At 31.9% G+C, this 22,463-nt stretch overlaps 2 protein-coding genes and 1 pseudogene across 2 annotated transcripts; 2 read left to right on the top strand and 1 right to left on the bottom strand.

The window, feature by feature from the left end:
* Positions 1-5,844: 5,844 nt before the first annotated feature.
* Positions 5,845-10,564, top strand: LOC100808948 (laccase-12). Its single transcript, XM_003538437.5, has 7 exons — positions 5,845-6,022; positions 6,143-6,294; positions 6,878-7,122; positions 7,449-7,577; positions 8,492-9,033; positions 9,349-9,793; positions 10,098-10,564. Exons 1-7 carry the CDS (start codon positions 5,903-5,905, stop codon positions 10,226-10,228), a joined length of 1,764 nt encoding a protein of 587 aa, XP_003538485.1. The 5' UTR covers positions 5,845-5,902; the 3' UTR covers positions 10,229-10,564.
* Positions 10,565-12,376: 1,812 nt separating this feature from the next.
* LOC102659995 (cation/H(+) antiporter 15-like) lies at positions 12,377-15,697 on the bottom strand. The gene is made up of 5 exons (XM_006591741.1): positions 15,446-15,697; positions 15,127-15,255; positions 14,709-14,811; positions 14,344-14,616; positions 12,377-12,948 (listed from the first exon to the last, which is right to left on the bottom strand). Exons 1-5 carry the CDS (start codon positions 15,695-15,697, stop codon positions 12,377-12,379), a joined length of 1,329 nt encoding a protein of 442 aa, XP_006591804.1.
* Positions 15,698-18,766: 3,069 nt separating this feature from the next.
* Positions 18,767-21,114, top strand: LOC100809824 (SNF2 domain-containing protein CLASSY 1-like; annotated as a pseudogene).
* The last annotated feature ends 1,349 nt before the right edge of the window (positions 21,115-22,463 follow it).

The raw sequence follows: 22,463 nt of genomic DNA, 5'->3' as shown, positions 1-22,463 counted from the left end.
TACAAGCTTAAGCAGATCTGTCATTGTGAAAGTCTCTTATGCACATTAATATTACAAGCTTAAGAATGTTATCCAAATGTTTGAGGTTTTGATATATATCTTTTTATAATCTTCTTTGGTTTAATAGTTGCAGATTGCCACATTTCTCATGTCAGTTACTCGTATTCTCCCACAAACAAATAAGGCTTCTTCTGTCTCAATTCTCAAATTAAGTCTTACAAAACCCAATCTTTATTCACCCATTGTTTCCCCCATGTCATGTGGAAACCTCACAAGAGATTCAGTTCATGTTTGTACTTCAGTTGAGAGAGTTTTACTTCTAAAACAACAATTTCTTTCTTTCTCATTTTGTACATCGAAATTTAGAAATATGCATATTGAAATTCACAAATCACAACAATACTTTTCTAACTTTTATCCAAATATAATGTCAGCCTAAAAAGAGGATGGAAATAACCCTATCGTTAAATCAGACTTATCAGTCAAAAAAGAAAACATAAATAGATCACAGTATCACACAATCAAGTGTAACAATATTTCAGATATTGTTAGCGACTAGGTTTGGATATAATTTGCAAAATTTAATATCAATACTACTTGTTCTATTTATTTCTTAAACTGATAATTAGTAATGAAACTTTAAATGAAGAATATTTAAGCAAAACATAAAAAATTCCACAAATGATTGTGTGATAATCCAAGAGGAAATGTCTTTCAACCACTGCCAAACCTAGTATCAACCAAAACCACATATACAAACAATCTTCAGACTAACACTTCTAAGTTGGTGCTGAAGAGACACCATCTCATGGGTAGATCAAAGAGTACTGCCAATATCATTTGACCAACAAACAATTATGTGCATTGGATGTTCTACCATAGTACATTACTAATGTGCACGTCTTCAATTATTCGGTTTTTATAATATTATGATTTTTTTTAATATATCAATGAATTTTTTTTTAATGTAATTTTTTATACTTACTCTTAAAACATCTGAATTCTCTTCCATATATATAAATTTTAAATAGTCTTTCCACATTTGTATAATCGTAATCAATGAAAGTCACTTTTTAAATCAGTTGTAGCTATGCCAAAAGACTAGAACCAATATATATAGTTTTTTTTAGATTGACTCTATTCATAATATTGATGCAAAAAGTTAGAAATTAATTACATTAAAAAAAGTTTTCTAGATCGATTCTAGCCACGATGTAGATGTATTTCTGCATTAGTTTTTTTAATAGTTGATTTAGAAAGCAAAATTTAAAATTGATTGACTTACTCAACAAAAAATCCAAAATAACTGAGGTTAAAAGTATTTTTTATATTACCATCAGTGCTTAATTCTATGCCAAAAGCGTTGGAAGTTGTGCAACGCATTTTATTATAACTAATGGTCCCGAGTAACAAAATTTCAATTTAATTTCTATTAGTTGAATTCATGTTTAACTTGATTAATTGAGCTTGCCCTTCAATTCTAGGTATATATGTATATTCCAGAAACGTGTTGATCGATTTTCTCCCCGTTGTGGTACCAATTAATTAGGTACCCTGTTGCCCCTAGGGGACATATTGGATGCCCATCAGAAGTTTATACAGCATTATAGTGACTTTCGACCTCTCTCACTCCAAGGTCCACAAATTCTATCTATCTATATTGAACTTGTAAAGACTAATGAACTTGAGAAGACTATCACCGAAACCCACAAAATGGCAATGCATGCTCACCAAAAGTTTATACAGCATTATAGCGACATACGACCTCACTCTCACTCCCAGATCCACATGTTCTATCGAACTTCTAAAGACTATCTCTGAAACCTATTATAGCTTCATGAGGAGGGTAACATGCATTTTAACAACTTAAACAACAACGTATCATTGGGCGTGACCCTTAAGAAGGCCCCATTTTGAAACAAAAGAACATGGTGTATTTGTCTTTAATTTCGTTTACTAACCATCATAATTTTCGGTCAGAGAGAATATATATTGATGTGTGGTGGAATCAAAAGTTAGATAGTTAATTGGATTTTTGTATATGAATATACACTGGTTAACAACTTATATTTTTTAATCAAATGATCAATATTTGAATTCTGATTAATCTTTTTTATGAAATAAATTATGTTACGAGAAAAATAATTATCTTATGTGTATTTTTAGTTAGTTACTAAAGATTAATCTTCTCTTCGACAAAAATTATTGTATACAAATATCATTTTAAAAAAATACAATTCATATCTTCTCAATCTCATAGGAATTTCTTCTCATTTTTATTTTGTCTTCTTTTTCCATAACATAAACATAACTTAATTATTACGGTTAAGAATAGTCTCACATCGGGTAATTCATCAACATAATAAGTGTTTATATAGCTGGGTAGACCACCCCCTTATGAACTAGTTTTTAAGGGGACCTTTCGGATGTCTTTGCTGCACTATAAAATTTAATAATTACATCTATTGATTTTTCTCTATTTTTTTAATTTCTATATTCCTTTTCTTCTTCCAACTTTATACACTCAAAATGAAGTGCACGTTTCTAATAAATTAAGAATTTGACCCAATTATAACTAACCATATGAAGATGAACTTTCAAATAAAGCCATTTATTTATAATTTGCACGTTATCGATCGCTAGCTAGCGACATCTGGTGTAGTTCCTATTTTTGCCTTTCTTAAGAATCAGATGGGTCAGTAACAAACTCTACCAACTTGTCTAATGCACTGTCATGATTTATAGTTCACCTATCAAATCTCAATTTGGTTTCTGATCATCTCTTTTTATATTAATTGAAGTCTATTATCTTTTGTTTGACACGCTTTCGTTCTCAGGGTCTAACGGTTTGTCTGACAACCAACCAAAACTAATGTCCTAGTTAGTGGCTTGGCTAAGGGGTAGCTGTTGTTATCAAACTCACATGTAGACATCATTCATCAATCAAACCTTTTATGCCAATTTAGACACAACATTCAGATTAGGTGCGTGGGAGGGATATCTGACAATTAGAGGAAGCATTGCATCATTCCTTGAGATTTAAGATTTTTATATTACTTGGAATAAGAACACTAAATCGTAGACCAGTCCAAGCTTGTTCTTGTTTCCACGATTTACTCGAGAAGGATCTTTCAGATGTCAAAGCAAGTGAGTGACCTGTGGAAGATCCTCACACTCATGAGGGTCCACAGTACGTTGCGGATTTAGCTTGAAGGTGGAAAAATAATTATGCAATTTTCGTGTTATATATGTTCAGAAAGCACAAGGTCCATATTGCTTGGTCTAGTAATTTTTATTTATATTTTAGAAAATAAGATGTACACTTACGTTATTAAACAATTTTTATATTATAATAAATTTATCGATTTTTATAAAATTATTTTAAAAGCAATGTCAATGATAATTTCTAATTAGTAATTGGTGTTATTTTCATAATAACAATATATGTAAATAGTCATTAATTGAAAATTTTTTAAGTGTTTATATATCAATTTGTTAAAAGTCATGTTAATGTATTTTAATTATATCTAACAATTTAAATTCAATTTTATCTACCTAACTTTAAAATATACAAATACATTATATTATGAGAAATCATTATCATTTTCTGATATTTTTTCTACAAAATCATAATAATCATCACGTTAATACAATCATTTAAATATATATGTTAACTATTTATTTTGATCAAGTTATTCCAAGAGTAACTATAAGAGTCCCTCTCTTAATAAATTCCACCCACCATATATCAAAATAAAATACAACTCATCCTCCCAAAATAGACCAAGCAAATAAAATTAAATTGCAGTTAGTTTACCTATGTTAAATCGCAACTTATAAAGAAGGATCTAGTAGAATTGATTCAACATATTAAGTGAATTATTATAAATCATTTTTCTGATTCCTACGAATAAAAACAATTCATCAACCTACCCCAGTGAAAGTCTCAAGTAATTTGATATTATCTTTTTTAATTATGCATGTTATTTTTTTATATAAATTGAACATTTGTTATATTATGAGCCATCAACAAGCATTTATTTATATTCTAAATAAGATTATCTATCAAAATAAAAATAATATAATAAATAATTATTACTTTTTTATTTGTATGAATTTTCATAAATTTTTTATTTTGTAAAAACTTTCAACTCAATGATTATTATATGAATTAATTTATATTCTTAAGTAATGAAAGTGTGAAAGTTTCACATCTAATATGATTTGATCGTATCCTATATATGTATGGTATGAAAAAACATTTTTTTACCAAATGAAAAATTAATTCTTAATGTAACATAAAGAGGTCCTTTCAATTAAGTAATTGATCATTACTTAGCTTTCGAGCTGTGTTAAAAAAAACAATTGAGGGGAATCAAACAATTAACAGATCATTGAAAATATAGCAAAAACCATATTCTCCTATATATTGTCTAACATTTGAAAATTTTTAAGCCATGGTAATGGTATTATAGCTGAACACGTGGCAGTATGGTGACCTAATGTTAGTCAAAAATAAAAATGATGTGTGCCTGGTACATCCAAGTACGTATCTTTGAGTATGACATTCGTGTGCGTGTAATTCTTTGCTGATCTCATCCATGCGTAAAATAAAATTAGTTAAGTTATGTTGGATGACAGACCACCTAATTTAATACTTGAGAAATGTTTTTCATAAGTATCTCTAACTAAATTCTTGTTAGATGCAATCAAATCACTTTAGTTAATTATAGTACTTTATTTTATTTGCTGCACGCATCATGGAAGTCTACGGTACTTATCTAGGTATAATCAATCAAAACTATTAGCCTAATTAATTATCCGGGTATAAAGAATAATTGAATAACGCGGATTACTTTTTCATTAAAAAAATGATCATTAGAGGTTAGGATTTAAAGCTTTTTTTTAATGACCAAAGAGAATAAATATTATTGGGCGCTTTGTCCCACAATCAATCACCTAAATAAGAAAAAGAAAAAAAAAGAAGTCAAATTGGACTAATGCAAAAGTGGCACGATCTTTGGCTTGAACTCTTTAGCATCAAAATATACCCTTTTCCACAAATCACAAGAATTCCTTACATGAAAAGAATGTTAAGTTGACGGTTTACACTAAATTATTATATGCAGTTTTCTGCACGTAATTAATTTTCAAGAATTTAAGGCTGTTGGTAATTTGCAATGGCGAGCTTGACTTGCTAAGGAAAGAATAAAGTTAAAATGCTTTCTGTTTTAATTAGTCTTTTTGCTTTTGGATTGTACGTTATACTTTTGTTAAAACAGGAATGGATATATATAAGTGGTAAAGGAGAGAAATTATCACATAATCTAAAATTATTATTCACAGTCAATCTCCACATGATATATATAATCTAGTTTTATTAACTAGTTTTTAGTATAAATTAAAAATATCAGTTATATATCAAATAAAAATGAATCAGGAACATATATATATATATATATATATATATATATATATATATATATATATATAATGGTCTTGGTAAAATAAGGGATTAATTAACCTTGTTACGTGCCTCTTGAATGCGAGCTAGAAAGTGTAAAACCAGCATATTAATTAAAACCCGTCATATAAACTAAACAAAGTCTCAATATAATTATTCTTGGGACAAATTCAATTTCAACCCCTAACTAAAGACTTCTGAAGTAAGCATTCATGCACTTAATTAACTAGCGGGTGCAACAACTCTTATATGCTTGAACCAAGTTAAGTTTCCCTTTTGAGTTTGACCTTAAATTAACCTAATCTGCCAACCTCAAAGGACTTTATCTCTCTCCCTCACCTCTAATCCACCCTATAAAAGCACCCTCTCCCACTCTTACATGCATTGCAACCTTAACCTTCAGCATTCACACTAAGGTGTTAATTGCTCATAAAAAAAATGGAGTCTGTCAAGTTCATTAACATGAATGCCAAACACTCCTCCATCTTCTTATTAGCCATGATCTTTGTTCTGATCTTAGCTTCAGCAAATGCCAAAATTCACGAGCACGAGTTTGTTGTACGTTCTCTCACCCTCTTTCTCTTTCTCAATTATTTTCTCGGGGCTTATTTTTTTCTTGTTTAATTTTTTACTCTTTTTCGTTAGATAATAATTACCTAGCTGATTGTAATGGAATAGGTTGAAGCAACTCCAGTGAAGAGGCTGTGCAAAACCCACAACAGCATCACCGTGAATGGGCAATACCCGGGCCCAACGTTGGAAATCAACAATGGAGACACTTTGGTTGTCAAAGTCACTAACAAAGCTCGTTACAATGTGACCATTCATTGGTATAATATCAAGCTAGCATCTTAATTTCATTTTACATTATGAAGACACTTTACTTAATTTTGCACGTCTCCTTAGTCCTTACCACGATTTATAGACATAGACATTACACTCTTACGAAAAACATTTTTCTCACGTACGTTATATATACATATACTACTCCTTACACTCCTTTTTATATTAAAATGGAAAGAGTCTCTCTCTACGCCACGTGAAGAATAATATAAAAATATATATACACTTTTTACTTTTTGGCATTCTAATTTTTTACCTTACTTTCCTTCTCATGATATTTATCATGTATTCTCTCTTCTATTCTCATTTTTCTATCTCCCAAAGGGTGAATGCGTTCCATTAGAATGTGAAAATGAAAAGCATTGACAACCACATATGTAAAACTAATAATTTCTCATAATCCTAATACATACCACATGATACGTACGTACGTACGTATGTGATACCATCAAGAAAGTTTTAAAAGCAAGAAAGAGTCCAAATTAAGACTTCATTTTAGGAGTGAATTAATATAATTGAAAGTGATTTTTATTGCTCGTATTCTTTCTTAATTATAATATGTGTTCTTAGGCACGGTGTTAGGCAAATGAGAACAGGATGGGCAGATGGACCAGAATTTGTGACTCAGTGCCCGATTCGTCCTGGAGGAAGTTACACCTACCGTTTTACCGTTCAAGGACAAGAAGGCACACTTTGGTGGCACGCTCATAGCTCATGGTTAAGGGCCACTGTTTACGGTGCTTTAATCATTCGTCCTAGGGAAGGAGAACCCTACCCTTTCCCCAAGCCTAAGCACGAAACACCCATTCTTCTTGGTAATTTTTCCTTGTTAATTAATTTACCCATGCATGCACTATTTGTAATTATAACATTGATGAAAAACATGCATGGAGGCAACAATCTAAAAAAGAATTAAGATTAATTAAAAACTAAAAAGTGATTGTGATAGTTGGAATTAATTAATACTACTTTTGAAGCAAAGAGACTATATATATATATATATATATAGAGAGAGAGAGAGAGAGAGAGAGAGAGAGAGAGAGAGAGAGAGAGAGAGAGAGAGAGAAATTATTGTTTTTTGTTGTTTAATTTGCTTTTGGACAAAGATTAAACGGTGAAAGTGATGATGGTGAATATTTAGGGGAATGGTGGGACGCAAACCCTATTGATGTTGTGAGGCAGGCCACGCGAACTGGGGGAGCTCCAAACGTGTCTGATGCATACACTATCAATGGTCAACCTGGTGATCTTTACAAGTGCTCTAGCAAAGGTTTGATTTCTTCTTAATTTTGACTACAATGAACATGTCACATGTCTTGTTTTAATAAATTTACTTTGCAAAAGATTTGACATAATTAAAACAAGATATGTAGTCATGAAAAAGAGAAGCGTTTTTAGGAAAAAGACATATGATATGAAATTATTAAAGATGTCAATTATTTATGAAACAAGTCAACAATAGGTTTGCCTTTTGGTACAGCGTCTATTTGATGGCCTTTCTACTTTTTATTCTCTTTTAAAGACAAAAAGTGTCTTCCCCACCAAATAAAAATAAAAAAAAAAGACAGAAGACTTTTAAGAAAAAATATAGTTTAAAAATTGCAAGTTTTAGCGAAAATTAGCAAAACAAATTTAAAAAATATATAATTTGATATTTTTTTCATAAATTAGAAAGAAAAACTCACTTTTTCTTCAAAATAATTATATTATAAAGTTGTCCGTTAAAAAAACTCATCGAAATGACTTAAAGCGAAGAGATTTTATACATGAAACCTGCTTCTAATGATTTTCTGCAACCAACAAGCTTGCCCGCAAGTCAATAACAAAAGAGCACAAGCAGATGACAAAAAGGCATTTTAAAACATAAGTTAATCATACTTTTCATTTATTTAGATGATGTATCATTTTAATTTCTTAAATTTTCTTAGAAAATTAATTTTTAAATAATTATTATAAAATTCACTAAATTAGTTTTAATTTGTAATTAAATAACAATTTAAACATTCATTATCCTATCATTATATAAATTTTTTACTATTTTTTATTACAAGGATCCTTTCTTGCTTAAAAGTATCTCTTTTTTTTTAAAAAAAAAAAAAAACTCAATCTAAAAATAGATCCAATAAATTGTTTTACCCTTTGATTTCATGAATATGACCTTTTTTCTTTGACATGGAAATGCAGACACTACCATTGTTCCAATCCATTCCGGCGAGACTAACCTTCTACGTGTTATCAATGCTGCACTCAATCAACCTCTCTTCTTCACCGTCGCAAACCACAAACTCACCGTGGTTGGCGCCGACGCCTCCTACCTCAAACCCTTCACCACCAAAGTCCTCATGCTAGGACCCGGTCAAACCACCGATGTATTGATCACCGGCGACCAGCCACCTTCCCCCTACTACATGGCGGCGCGTGCGTACCAATCTGCCCAAAACGCCGCGTTCGACAACACCACCACCACCGCCATACTCGAATACAAGTCACCTCATCACAGTAATCATTCTCACCATCATTCCAAAGGAGCACTGAAGAAAAAAACCAAACCGATCATGCCCTCACTCCCTGCCTACAACGATACAAACACAGTCACTGCCTTCAGCAAAAGCTTTAGAAGCCCTAGAAAAGTTGAAGTCCCCGCTGAAATCGACCAGAGCCTGTTCTTCACTGTGGGCTTAGGAATCAACAAGTGCCCCAAAAACTTTGGACCAAAGAGGTGTCAGGTATTGTACTATTGACCTAATTTTGTTATCATTTTATTTTTGTGTCAAAATTTTAACTTTTTTGTTGTTGCAATTATCATTAATTTAAATTGCATGTAAGTATCTTATCAAAAATGATTTATTTTCTCGGTATAATTGTACAAACTTTACATTTTAGTCACTATTCTTAAAAACCATATATTTTTTTTAGTCTTATACAAGCACTTTTGAATCTTTTTTACTCTATGCATTACACAAACTTTACATGGATCGATCTCATATACAACTAGAATCATTTATGAAGATAATTATTCTTTCAACTACTTTGTATACCAGGGACCCATTAATGGGACGAGGTTCACTGCGAGCATGAACAACGTGTCTTTCGTTCTCCCGAACAACGTGTCCATCTTGCAGGCTCACCACCTCGGAATCCCCGGAGTGTTCACCACTGATTTTCCGGGGAAGCCGCCGGTGAAGTTTGATTACACCGGCAACGTGAGTCGTTCGCTGTGGCAACCTGTTCCCGGGACAAAGGCACACAAGTTGAAGTTTGGGTCCAGGGTGCAGATTGTGTTGCAGGACACTAGCATTGTTACTCCTGAGAACCACCCTATCCATCTTCATGGCTACGATTTCTACATCGTTGCTGAGGGGTTCGGAAACTTCGACGCCAAGAAAGATACGGCCAAATTCAACCTTGTTGATCCACCTTTGAGGAACACTGTGGCCGTGCCTGTAAATGGATGGGCTGTTATTCGATTTGTCGCTGATAACCCTGGTAAAATATAAATATTCATTATATTTCTTTATCAATATATATATAATACTTTCTTTCCAACCAAGGATTCACATACACGAGTTTCACTTTGTTTATATGAATATAAAATCTTCTTAAACCAATTACAATTACGTGAATAAGATTCATCTCTAACTCAATAAATGGAAAAATATAAAAAAAATAATATTATCTTTCTAATTTTCTTTTGTGTAATGTCCTTTTTATAAAAAGGAGAAAACTCAATCATTTCATATTTTTTTCACTTTATTTGCATAATTAATGCAATAATGTATGTTAATTGTAGGTGCCTGGCTTTTGCATTGTCACTTGGACGTTCACATCGGATGGGGTTTGGCTACGGTGTTGTTGGTGGAGAACGGAGTTGGGAAGTTGCAATCCATAGAGCCTCCTCCGCTGGATCTTCCTCTTTGTTAGGATATCATTTCAAAATAATCGTTGGTCCCCAACAATTGGAGTTTTGCAGTTTCATTTTCTTAGTTTGGAAGCTGGTTTATGTTTGCATTTTGGGAGGGTTTTTTTTTTTGCTTCATTGCTTGTTTTGATTCTACGTTCTTTTTATAGACAGATAAATTGGGTTTGAAACCTAGGAAAGGTGGTGATGCGGTTTTAACCCAAATATATACCATCTAAATAGTCATAGCCCAACCAGTTAAATTGATGATGTTATTTTTCCCTCAGAGTTCATGTTACAAACAGATTGCAAGTTTTGAATATAAATATATCACCTGGATTTTATTTTTTTTGTTACAACTCTTGGTCTCTTGCCCTGGATTTCTTTTTCTTTATTTTTTTACTAGTCTTGGTCTATTGAATATAAATATATTATATGTCATAATTATTAAGTTTCAAAGTCCCCTAACCATTTGCGATTATAAACTGATACAAAATTTTCTACAGTATATTGTATATACATAGGGGTGCATATCATAGCTTCAGGTATTCAAATCCCTCAACGAATGTCGTCAACATATGGATTATGGGATAAAAAGATAACTACTTTTCGGATAGTGTTGTAGGTTTTCATCAAGCTGAATGTGCAAGCTGATAGAGGAGTATTAACATGGAGTAGACTATTGTAATTGAGAAGCAGAAAGCTACTGTCGATGGTCATGTGAGTGGGTGGCAAATGTACTGGTCCAGTAGCCCTCTTGAGTTTTAGCCCAATAATCTCATCGAATTAAACTTTGGGCCTTCTTCATAAATTCTAAAGGTGGCCTCTTCTTCGACCTATGTTTTTTTTTTTTAATAAAGGAATGAAAAGAAAGGATATATTCATAAACTTTATTTATGTTTAATCTGTATAAATTTCTTAACAACTACTTGTCGAGAAAGAAAAAAAAAATCAAACTTCATAACTTGTGCATTTCCAACTTTTTAAAAGTTTTCTTATTTAACTTCCCTCAAAAGCATGATTCTGCTACAGTAACTTGGTGACAGATTTTGTTGCATAGATTAATTCATCTATGTGCCTTTAGACATTTGCTAGTCATGAATCATGATGGTCTATAAATGCTGCCTTTACATGCATATTCCTAGCTCTGAACATTGTTGGGTTCTGTAATCTGTACTATCTTTTTTGGTCTTTATTTGGGCAAACCTTGTGCTTAAACTTAAGGCCTATTCTTAATCAATGCTATTATTTTTCTTTTTGAAAAAAAAATTCCTTAAAGTTATTTCTTGTATAATTTGATTTTAATTTTTAGAACAAATTTAATTCATTTTATCTTTTTTTTCTCCTGTTGAAAAACTATTCAAATTGACTTTTAAAAAGATTGTATCAAATTTTTTTTTAAAGAAGGTTGTATCAGATGTGACATTTGTTTTTCAATGTTTTTTTATGTTCATGTCACATAAAGTGCAAGTCTCATCAAATGTGGTTGTAGGACAAGTGATACTATATACTCCACATGGTATATATGCCAAAATAAAAGTAATGTACGGAGTCATGTGAAATTCATTTGAATTCAAATTAAATGTCTTCTTTATTCATTCTTAAAAAAATCACCATAACTAAAGCCTTTCTAATTACTTTAAGTGGTAAAAGAAACGTGTAATCATGCAACAAATAAATTTTTATTATGTTACTTTTTAGTTAAGGTGGGAAAAAAGTGATAAGGGAAATAATTGGTATTTCGTGTTATAACAAACTTAAAATAGAGTCTATTTTTGACGACATTACAAAAACTCATGGTATGATACAAATTTTAAATTTAATATACAATGAATAGGAATATTCATTTTCTACCCCAAAAAAGCATACTCATTCATCATGAATTTAATTTTCTCTCCAAATAAAAAGTAATGTACAATTATGCATAATAAAGTGAGTGAACACATGATTAATGAGGGGATATTATCCGAATTTGATTATGAAATAATTAGTTATTAAATTTTATTAATCAGAATCTTTTTTGTTTAATAGACCGAAGGATTAAAATAAAAAAAATTACAACCATGCATAGGGATGAGCAAAAGAAACGGATTAATGCAATCCAAAAGCATCCAAAGAAAGTTGTATAAACAAATTAATTAATATATATCAACAAAAATGCTCCTAGAAGATTAAAGGAAGAGTTGATTATGGCCAACCTTTTCTAATTGTTTTACCCGCTTCTCATCACCGCATTGCATCACCAATACGGGAACTTTCCCATTACAAAACTCATTGGATGCCAACATATCCCCCAAAATTCCCAGCTGATCCGCATAGTCTTTCTCCATTCCACGAATTGCTTCCAACACTTGAATGCAATCTTCCACCACAACCTCATGGTAAACAACATTAATAATATCACTACTAATATCATTCTTGGAAATAAACTCATCTATTAAACTCTCATCCAGCGTGCTCTCTAACACCTCCTCTTCATTTTCTTTAAGTCCGTATATAACAAACTTTGAATCTTGCTTTGTGGGCAAAACAAACCGGAACAAAGTGACACGAGTGTTGGGGCGTTCCAACATTTGAATCCCCAATGCCAATGCTTCTCTATCGTCTTTTCCACCAATGAAGAAGATACCAACATCAAAAGACAACTTGGAGCTACTCCAACTTAGCACTGAGTATCTATCCACTAGTATCCCCGACGTACCCTTTGTGTTAAGGTTGCGAATGGTGTTGGCCACGTGGTTTCCTAGAGTTTGATCATTTTGGTGAAATGGTATAATTAGAAGATGCACCGAGTTATTTTGTTACTATAATAAGGGTTAATTATAAGTACATTTTGGGGGTTAAATTATATAAAAATTTGTAATTTTTTTCTCTTAATTTTTATTTTTGAATAAATAATTATTAAATTAACATCATTTAAGTGTATAGAATATTAAAAGTGATGAATTTATGATGCTTAGTGAATAAAATAAAACTTAGGAAAGCGAGTTAATTAAGGAAAGAAAGACTAATTAAGGAAAGTAAGCTAATTGAGAAAAACATAACTAATTAAGGAAAGAAGACTAATTAAGAAAAATAAGATTAATTAAAAAAAATTAATTGAGGAAAACGTGACTAATTAAGAAAAGAATAATAATTAAGGAAAACATAATAACTAAGGAAACTATGACTAATTAAGGAAAGTAAAGACAAGTTTGGTGCAAGAAGTTCGCTAATCTGCACTTATAAAAGAAGAAAAGATAAGAAGAAAAAGACACACTGGAATTCTAGTTAAGAGAATATAATTTCTTATAGAAGAAGACAAAGGCTAGAAGAAGGAGAATGAAGTATTGATAGTCATTCTTTTCCTCCATTCCCTTTCTCTTTTTTTTCCTTTACTAAATATTTTCCTCTTGTAAAGGTAAAGCTTTCATGACAATGAGAGACTAAACCCCCTTGAGAACGTGATAATCAACTACTCTTGATGTAATTTCTCTTCCTATTTTTTTATGAATATTACATTTAATATTATTGTTTATGCCTTGATCACCCATTTGCATGATAAGTTTTAGGAATAGCGTTGGAAAACATTGTTATCTAATAGTATCCGGAAATAATATCTAAATAAAGTCATCACTAGGGATAAGTCGATATTTGTTTAGCTTGTTATACATGTCTATTCTTAATACAATTTACTATTTTAGTTTTACAAAGAAATTTGGGAGAGAAAATAAATAAATTAAGCCATTTTCATGCGGGGATCAAACTTAGAGTATACTAGTAGATGTATATGTAAATTGAAATAATTATAAATAGAGAAAAATCATTAACATTACATCAAAGAGTAGCTCTAATAGGCTAAATTTTCAACATTCTTATTTTCTGAATTTACTTTTATAATATTATTAGATTCTCTAATCTTTTTGTCTTTTAATTTAAATTCTTGTTTAATTTTGCTTTTTGTTTAATTTAATTTTTTGACAATTTAATTTATTTTTTTTTCATAACCTTTTCAACTAGATTTTCTTTAATTTTTTTATTGATAAAATATTTATCTACCTAAATATAAATAAAGTTTCTTTAGATTTGATCTTCTAACTTTTGTTTTAATTTTATTAGTTTGAACCTATTGGTGCACTTACCATTCATCAATAGTTACCGTGCATGCTTCTGTAGGGAGCCACGTTAACGTATGAATGAACGGTTAGGGGACCACTTGAGTTGTTGGAGTAGTTCTCGAAGGCACGTAAAATATGGTTGGTGTTGGGGTAGTCCACGGACAAAGATTTTCTATTGTTCTTGTTCATGGGAAGAAGAATGGGAGTGCTTTTTGCAACGAGCTCAATGAGATGTACCACGTAGACATATAAGGGGCTTTGTGTGGTAGGGTTGCATGCTTCTATTAGGGCAATCATGTTGTGCACGTCTTCATCTGTGTGTACACATGAAACCATGTTGAACTGTGTTTTCGGTGATGTTTTGGATTGTTTTAACGCTGCCTTCTTGTATGCCTTTGCGTTTTACACACTCGACGATGCCTGTACAAGCATTTGATCAAGGGTATGCACAGTGATGTCAAGACCACCACATACATCACTGTTACACTAAATACTTCTGTATCAATAACCTGAAAAAAGTAACATCGTAACATACATTAGGTTTAACATTGCACTAACATTATATATAGCACCCAAATTAAAAAGCATGAGTATTGATATTCAGATCACTTTAAAGAATTTTATTATATGATCTAGAACTATCATGTATTTTGGATCCTAGTTGTCAATCTACACCACGTAACACACGATTGAGTCTTATTAACTTTGACTATGTCATGTAAGGATTGACTAGAATCATAGACATGCAATGTTCTAATATCATACAATAATTTTCTTTTTTCTAGTAAAGTAGAGAAATTAATAAGAGAATATATATACATTACCTTGAGTTTATTCATTCTACTATAAAAGATGAGTTCGACTATACCCTTGACCTTCAATATGAGCCCAAGCACAACGCCATGTTTGGGCTTAATATTATATGTGGGAGAAATGAGCGCACATGCAAGTACCTTCAACAAACACCCCACAAACAAGATAGACAGAACTACTAAAACCACCTTCCAATGCTCATGAATTGCAGTCAAATCTATCTTAATTTGTGCTAATGGACGAGAAGAAGAAAGGCATAAAAAACTCATACACGATCAATTCACATCTCTCTATAATTGTTGTGGCGAGGGGGGGTCCATTGAGCAAAACCAAACCATAGAGGAAAGTTCCCATGATGAAATATATGCCAAATGTGTCACTAATAGCTGCCCAAACCAAAGGCCCCAGAAGTAACAAGACAATGTATGATTCTTTAATTGGCTTCCCCGGTGGTGTTCTCTCCACAACAATATTCACTAGTGGTCGTATAATAAGAAGTAATAACACAGCGAATCCAGTTGCACCTGTCAAAAATACGATTGTAAATTGCAAGCTGAATTTTGTGTTGAATTGGAGTTCCATCGTAATCCATTGCAATATTTCTCTAATCATGGCTGAAGATAGAGCAATTTGGCCCAATTCCGTGGCCACGAGGTTGCGTTCCATCAAGGTTTCGGATAAAACAGCAAAACTGCTCAAGGTGAAGATGTTGGGGAAGTGGTATTGACATTTGACTTTGTTTAGCATCACCGTTGGGAGAATACAAAGAAAACAAGGTTGCTGTGACCAAGAAAGAAGCCAAGAAGGTAAACACACCGAATCGCCAACAACGTTTGGCTGATTTTAATGTTGTCACCATGTCCATTTTCAGACATATGTGAGAAACACGCAATAAGTAGTGCCTATTTTAGACAACGTATTTAGAAACATAGATTGTTTTACTGGAAAGAGAGTCCTCAATATTTCTTCATGGCGCCCCAAGAATGTTGGCCCCAACAGAATGCCAGCCTGTAAAATTATTAACATCATAAGATTATGATGTTTATTGAACAATAGTAATATAATTAAAATTACTAATAAATTAACCTATATATGAGAAATGTAGAATATAGGTGAAAAGCTTACGATGACGCAACAGATGAATTTGGGTGTATTGATAGGCCTAAGGACATAATGAAGGGCTTTAGAGAATAAACCGACTAAAATGATTTGGCACAATGTGATGGAACTTTCACTCATTATATATGTGTATATATATATATATACACGTTAATTTGTACCAAGCAAATTAGTTGACCATAAAAACAAACCTTTTTTCTCTTGGGTTGGTGTTCGCAACAAACACAAACACAAGCAGCAGTACCTAAGAGAGAACAAAAGTAATAGATAGGACAAAAGCATATATGTGCATTTTTATATGCTCTAATCAAATTGGCAAATAAAATAATTATATTTAGTAAAATATGAGTTGATATTGTGGTGTTAGTTATTACAACGGGTTCAAAAATCAATTACAGCAATGATAACTTTAGTCAAAATGTCCGAGTTGGAGTTTCGACAAATTTTTGCAAGGAAAGAGAATTGATATGTTATCACTGAGCTAAGGCCAGTGTGTAACGAAAATTAAACTAAGAAGAGTGAATTTCAATTTAGTCTCGTAAGGTATAATTTTAATCAATCGTGCCACAAATATCGCACAACAAAAGTTTGTATACAAATGGTTCAATGACGACATGTGTAGTCAACGAGAATAACTGGTTAAACCAACCATGGCATACACAATAGTGGCTGAGAGAGGATCAATAAAAAAAATTAAACCATACAACAAATAGGCAATAGTAAATTTTAATGTGTGCTGTTTCACGATAATATTTTCTTATATGAAAGGATTCTCCAACAAGAATTGCAATATAGAACAAAAAGATTTGTACAAACTATGCCTAGCATTTAATTATAAAAAAATAGTTTTGATAACAAAAATATAAATTAAAACATGAAAATTCATGCATTTAAAATTTCTTTAAAAAAATAGTTTGATTGACTGATATAATATTTCTTTATTTTGATTTATAATACCCAACTATGTTTAACAATACTTGATAATAACACTTTATTTTTACTTTTAAATATTTATATAAAAATGATGGAAATATTATGTGATATTATTATTTTTTAAAATTAAAGTTATTGCCATTTTTAAACGATGGAGTAGTAATTAAAAATATATTTTTAGTGTTAACCAAGACAACACTAATTTTTAAATTAGGCATCGACTAGGGCCATAATACTAATTAATTATTTTTAAAAATATATTTGTATTATTATCTGATGCTAATTCTTAATTTGAGTAGGAGAAGAAAAAAATTAGAAACGACCTACGCAACTATATTATTATTATTATTATTATTATTATTATTATTATTATTATTATTATTATTATTATTATTATTCATCTAGTTGCTTTATTTGATACTGACACCGATCGATACAAGTGGACATGAACATGATTCTCATTATGATGGAGTGCTATCATCTAATGGTGTTGAGGGCTTACGACGATCGAAACGAAGGAACATACAACCTGAACGTTACTCTGATTGTGGTAATGTTTCTGATGTAACAAAGGTTGGTAATTTTCGAACCTGGCCATACAAGTTAAACAAAAGGAAAGATGACGACGACGACAACAATAAAGAGCCATTGCCACTAGCACAAGAGAATGGTGGCAATAGTCAAAAGGTCATGAAGTGAGTTCTTGCCAGGAGATTTTAGTGCACCAGAGGAGAAATGAAAAGAAGGAATTAAAGTCAGGTGAGGCCAAGCAAACTCCACTTGCTAGTGTTCCTCTTCTTGAAGAAGGTGATACATTAGCCCTTGAGTATCATCCTCTCAATGTCAATGTTACTAGAATAAGTGATGCATATTACAGCACCCCTAAGCTTAAGAAGAAGAGATTGGTTGGTCTGGAAGATGATGTAGATTTTTATCCTGGAAGGGAAGGCATAAATTTCAATAAAGGAGTTAGAGAGAAAAGACATGGTTCATCATGGTATTCAAGAAGCAGGAGCCATGATACTGGACACAGTTATTACAAAGATAGAAGCTTAAATGCAACTGCCTACAAGGAAATGATAGATTCATACTTAAAGAATGCTAACAGAACACTAACAAAAGAAGATCCACCTGTAATAGACCAGTGGAAGAAAATAGGCAACTTTGACCAAAAGAAGGAAGCAGAGATACCTCAGAGAGGATGAGGAACAAATCTCTTGAGATCGATATGTTGTGGAACGAAATGGAAATGGCACTGGCATCAAGTTATCTTGAAGAAACAGAGGTGTGACAATTGATTCCCTTTTCTATGTTGCATTTCTTTTACGGAGAAAACTTAGATGCAATTCTTTAAATATTATTGGTGTTGTTCTTCAATCAAAATTGAAGCTTTACTTAGGTAATCTACATAATAAAAGTTTGCATTAAATGTTAAGACAGATTATCAAGATAAAACTTCAATTAGAGAACAACACCAATAATACTGATGAAATTGCTACTAAGTTTTGTCCTTCTTTGATTTGTATTTATATATTCTAGCTTCTTTTTTTATCTTCTTTTCTAAGGTAATTTCGATTTAACTATCTCATCAGGGTTCAAATGGTGCCAAATTTTGCTGAGACTACGGAAGAATCTAATCACACTTGTCCACATGATTACAGATTCTCTGAAGAAATTGGAATTTATTGCTACAGATGTGGCTTTGTGAAAACCGAGATAAAATATATTACGCCACCCTTTGTAAGTCAAGTTCAAAACTATGTTAGGTTTGATTTCTTTAATTCACTTTTCAAAAATCCTATGCAACTATAAACATAGTTCCTCATATTGACTATAACCTCCTAATTTGTTCAAAAGCCTGTTCATATTGGCAGATTGAAACGCAACGCTCAGTGAGACACCAAGAGGAAAAGCAATGCAATGAAAAATAGTCAAAGGAAAAGGTTAATAAAGTTGATGATTTACATCTGTTCTTAACTCATGCTCCTACAGATGAACATAACTCTATGGAACATGACAACGTTTGGAAGTTAATTCCCCAACTTAGAGAAAAGTTGCATCACCACCAAAAGAAGGCTTTTGAATTTCTTTGGCAAAATATTGGAGGGTCTTTAGAGCCAAAACTTATGGATGCGGAATCCAATGTGTGATATCTCATGCTCCTGGAGCTGGTAAAACTTTTCTCATCATTGCATTTCTCGTTAGCTATTTAAAGCAATTCCCAGGGAAGAAGCCTCTTATCCTTGCTCCAAAAAACACACTTTACACTTGGTGCAGAGAATTCAGCAAGTGGGAGATTTTTATGCCAGTGTATCCGATTCATGGGCGTGGTGGAACTCAGAGAGATACTGAGCAAAATTCAATTGCTCTTCCTGGTTTTCCAAATCCAAATAAAGAGGTCAAGCATGTTTTGAACTGCTTGGAAAAGATAAAACTGTGGCAAGAGAAACCAAGTGTTTTGGTCATGAGTTATACTGCATTTCTAGCATTAATGAGAGAGGGTTCAGAGTTTGCCCATAGAAAATATATGGTTAAAGCATTAAGGGAAGGTCCTGGGATCTTGATACTTGATGAAGGGCACAACCCAAGAAGTACTAAGTCGAGGTTGAGAAAAGGGTTGATGAAAGTGGAAACAGATCTAAGGATACTGCTTTCCGGTACATTATTTCAGAACAATTTCTGTGAATACTTCAACACCCTTTTCTTGGCATGACCAAATTTTATCTACGAAGTGCTGGATACATTAGACCCGAATACCAGAAGGAAAAGCCAAAAAACGGCATTACAGACACGCCATTTGCTAGAGTCGCGAGATAGAAAATTTCTTAGATAACATTGCTAAGAAAATTGACTCGGGTATTGAAAATGAGAGGGTGCAAGGTCTAAACATGTTAAGAGGAACCACAAATGGTTTTGTAGATGCTTATGAGAGTGCGAATTTTGATAGTACTCCTGGTTTGCTAATGAACACAACTGACAAGCAGCATGAGATTTTGTTAAAACTGCACACGAGAATGGACGAGTGCATTGGTTACTCTCTGGAGCTAGAGCTTTTGGTAACTCTCGGATCAATACATTCATGGTTGGTTAAAACAACTGCATGTGCAAATAAGTTTTTCACAGTGGGCCAACTGAAGTTGCTAGAAGAATACAAGTATGATATGAAAGCAGGATCAAAAGTTAAATTTGTTTTGAGCCTTGTTTTCCGTGTTATGCCAAGAGAGAAAGTACTTATCTTCTGCCACAACCTTGCACCTGTGAATTTGCTAATAGAGTTATTTGAGATATTCTTCAACTGGAGAAAAGATTGAGAGATTCTGTTGATTAATGGGGAACTAGACATCTTTGAACGCGGGAAAGTGATAGACAAGTTTGAGGAGCATGGAGGAGCATCAAAGGTACTCCTTGCTTCAATTACAGCTTGAGCTGAAGGCATTAGTTTAACAGTAGCTTCTAGAGTGATTTTCTTGGACTCAGCGTGGAATCCATTGAAGATGAAGCAGGCTATTGCACGCGCTTTTCGTCCCGGTCAAGAAAAGATGGTTTATGTGTATCAGCTCTTGGCAACAGGCACATTGGAGGAAGATAAGTACATAAGAACCACTTGGAAAGAGTGGGTTACTAGCATGATTTTTAGTGAGGCTTTTGAGGAGAACCCTTCACACTCGCGAGCATAGAACATTGAAGATGATCTACTGAGGGAAATGGTTGAGGAGGACACGTCTAAAGCAATTCATATGATTCTAAAGAATGAAAAGGCTTCAATAAATTGAAGAGAGGTAATTACGCTTTTTTCATATGAAAACATGTGCTTAATTTATGTTTATATATCTTAATCCTACATTCTCCCTATTAGTGTTATTTACAGTGTTTGCACTAGATCACTAGAATGCTTGTTGGCATTCACCTTCAGTGTTGGAGACAGATTTGACACTTGTCGTCTCGAATGCCAGGGCAAGTTCGAGTTTAGTAGAAACTTATCATCCAAAATTAAAATTGAAAGCACTAATACAAAATGCACAATTTGAAGCCATTCATGTCCTCTCTTGGTCTGAGTCTTGTCATTTTGTGGATTGAATTCATGGTTTCTCTTATCCGGTGACATTGTTAACAAGTAATACTACTATAAATTCAGATTTGGATATCAGATAACCATGGTCATTAATAGTAATACTAACATACTATACATATAATACCTTACAGGACCTTGTCCGAAACTTGAAACAGGATCAGGGACAGCGAAAAACAAAGGAGCTAGCCAAGGCACGATCTGTTTGCTTATGGAACCCGAATTTTAGATACACACCCATTATGATAAAAATATGTTAGTCCTAACTTGAATTGATTTCTATTTTAATGGGAAATTTTCAATTGACAGAAGTATTTCAATTTTAATTTACAAGAAAGTAATAAATTAGAATAGCTATGCTGAATGAAAACATTTTCTAGAGTTGTTTTTTTAGGAGAACATTTTTTAGATCTTTTCTTCAACCATAGTATTTTTAAGAATTTTTCATAATTTATTATATCTCTCAATCTATCATTTTTATCTTTATTTTTAAATTAAATTTCAATATTTTTGTAGAAAAAATTAAAATAGGATTATATCATAAATATATACATACATATATATATATATATATATATATATATATATATTATCATAAATCTAAAATGTAATTTATAGGTTGAAAACTTTTATGTACTACAAAATTTAATTATAATATAATTTGTGTAAACTAAAATACTGGTCTTTAAAAAAAACAAAAAAAAAAGACACCTAAAATACTGGTAACTTTAGAAATGGTAACGAAGAAGTTAAATAGAGAAACTTTAAGAAAGATAAAATGTACAAGTTGATTTAATTTAATTAAAAGATAAATTATATTATTTAATTATTTTTATTTTAAATATTTATTGAAAAAACTATCTAAATTAATTCTTAATTACCTTCCATTTGTGTTCGGAGTTTAGTGTTATAGTTGATATATTACTCGGCATAATTATTATAAACCTAGATATCCACACCATGTGATTATCAAGAGAACTTGACGTATTTCTTCCGTTTATTTAAACTTATTTTATAAAAAAATGCATTTTAATAAATAAGTAATTTTTTTACTATGTTTGTTTAAATTATTTCTACTAAGAAAATAAATTTCTGTTGATTTTAAAAAATAAATTATATCTATTTCTTAAGAAAATATTTATTTTAAAAATATTTTTTTTAGTTTAGACAAAACCACTCATTATATGTCTACTTAAAACTTAAGGCGTCAGGTACATGAGCTCAAGA

Source organism: Glycine max, chromosome 11, assembly GCF_000004515.6.
Source record: "Glycine max cultivar Williams 82 chromosome 11, Glycine_max_v4.0, whole genome shotgun sequence".
Classification (NCBI taxonomy): domain Eukaryota; kingdom Viridiplantae; phylum Streptophyta; class Magnoliopsida; order Fabales; family Fabaceae; genus Glycine; species Glycine max.
This window is presented reverse-complemented; position numbering and strand designations above follow the sequence as displayed.

Coding starts and splice junctions, on each gene's coding strand:
- LOC100808948 (XM_003538437.5), top strand. CDS start 5,903: ATGGAGTCTGTCAAGTTCATTAACATGAATGCCAAACACTCCTCCATC. Junction 6,023..6,142: donor TTCACGAGCACGAGTTTGTT/GTACGTTCTCTC, acceptor GTAATGGAATAG/GTTGAAGCAACTCCAGTGAA. Junction 9,794..10,097: donor ATTTGTCGCTGATAACCCTG/GTAAAATATAAA, acceptor TGTTAATTGTAG/GTGCCTGGCTTTTGCATTGT.
- LOC102659995 (XM_006591741.1), bottom strand. CDS start 15,697: ATGGAACTCCAATTCAACACAAAATTCAGCTTGCAATTTACAATCGTA. Junction 14,617..14,708: donor GTACAGGCATCGTCGAGTGT/GTAAAACGCAAA, acceptor GTGTACACACAG/ATGAAGACGTGCACAACATG. Junction 12,949..14,343: donor TCCCTACAGAAGCATGCACG/GTAACTATTGAT, acceptor ATCAAACTCTAG/GAAACCACGTGGCCAACACC.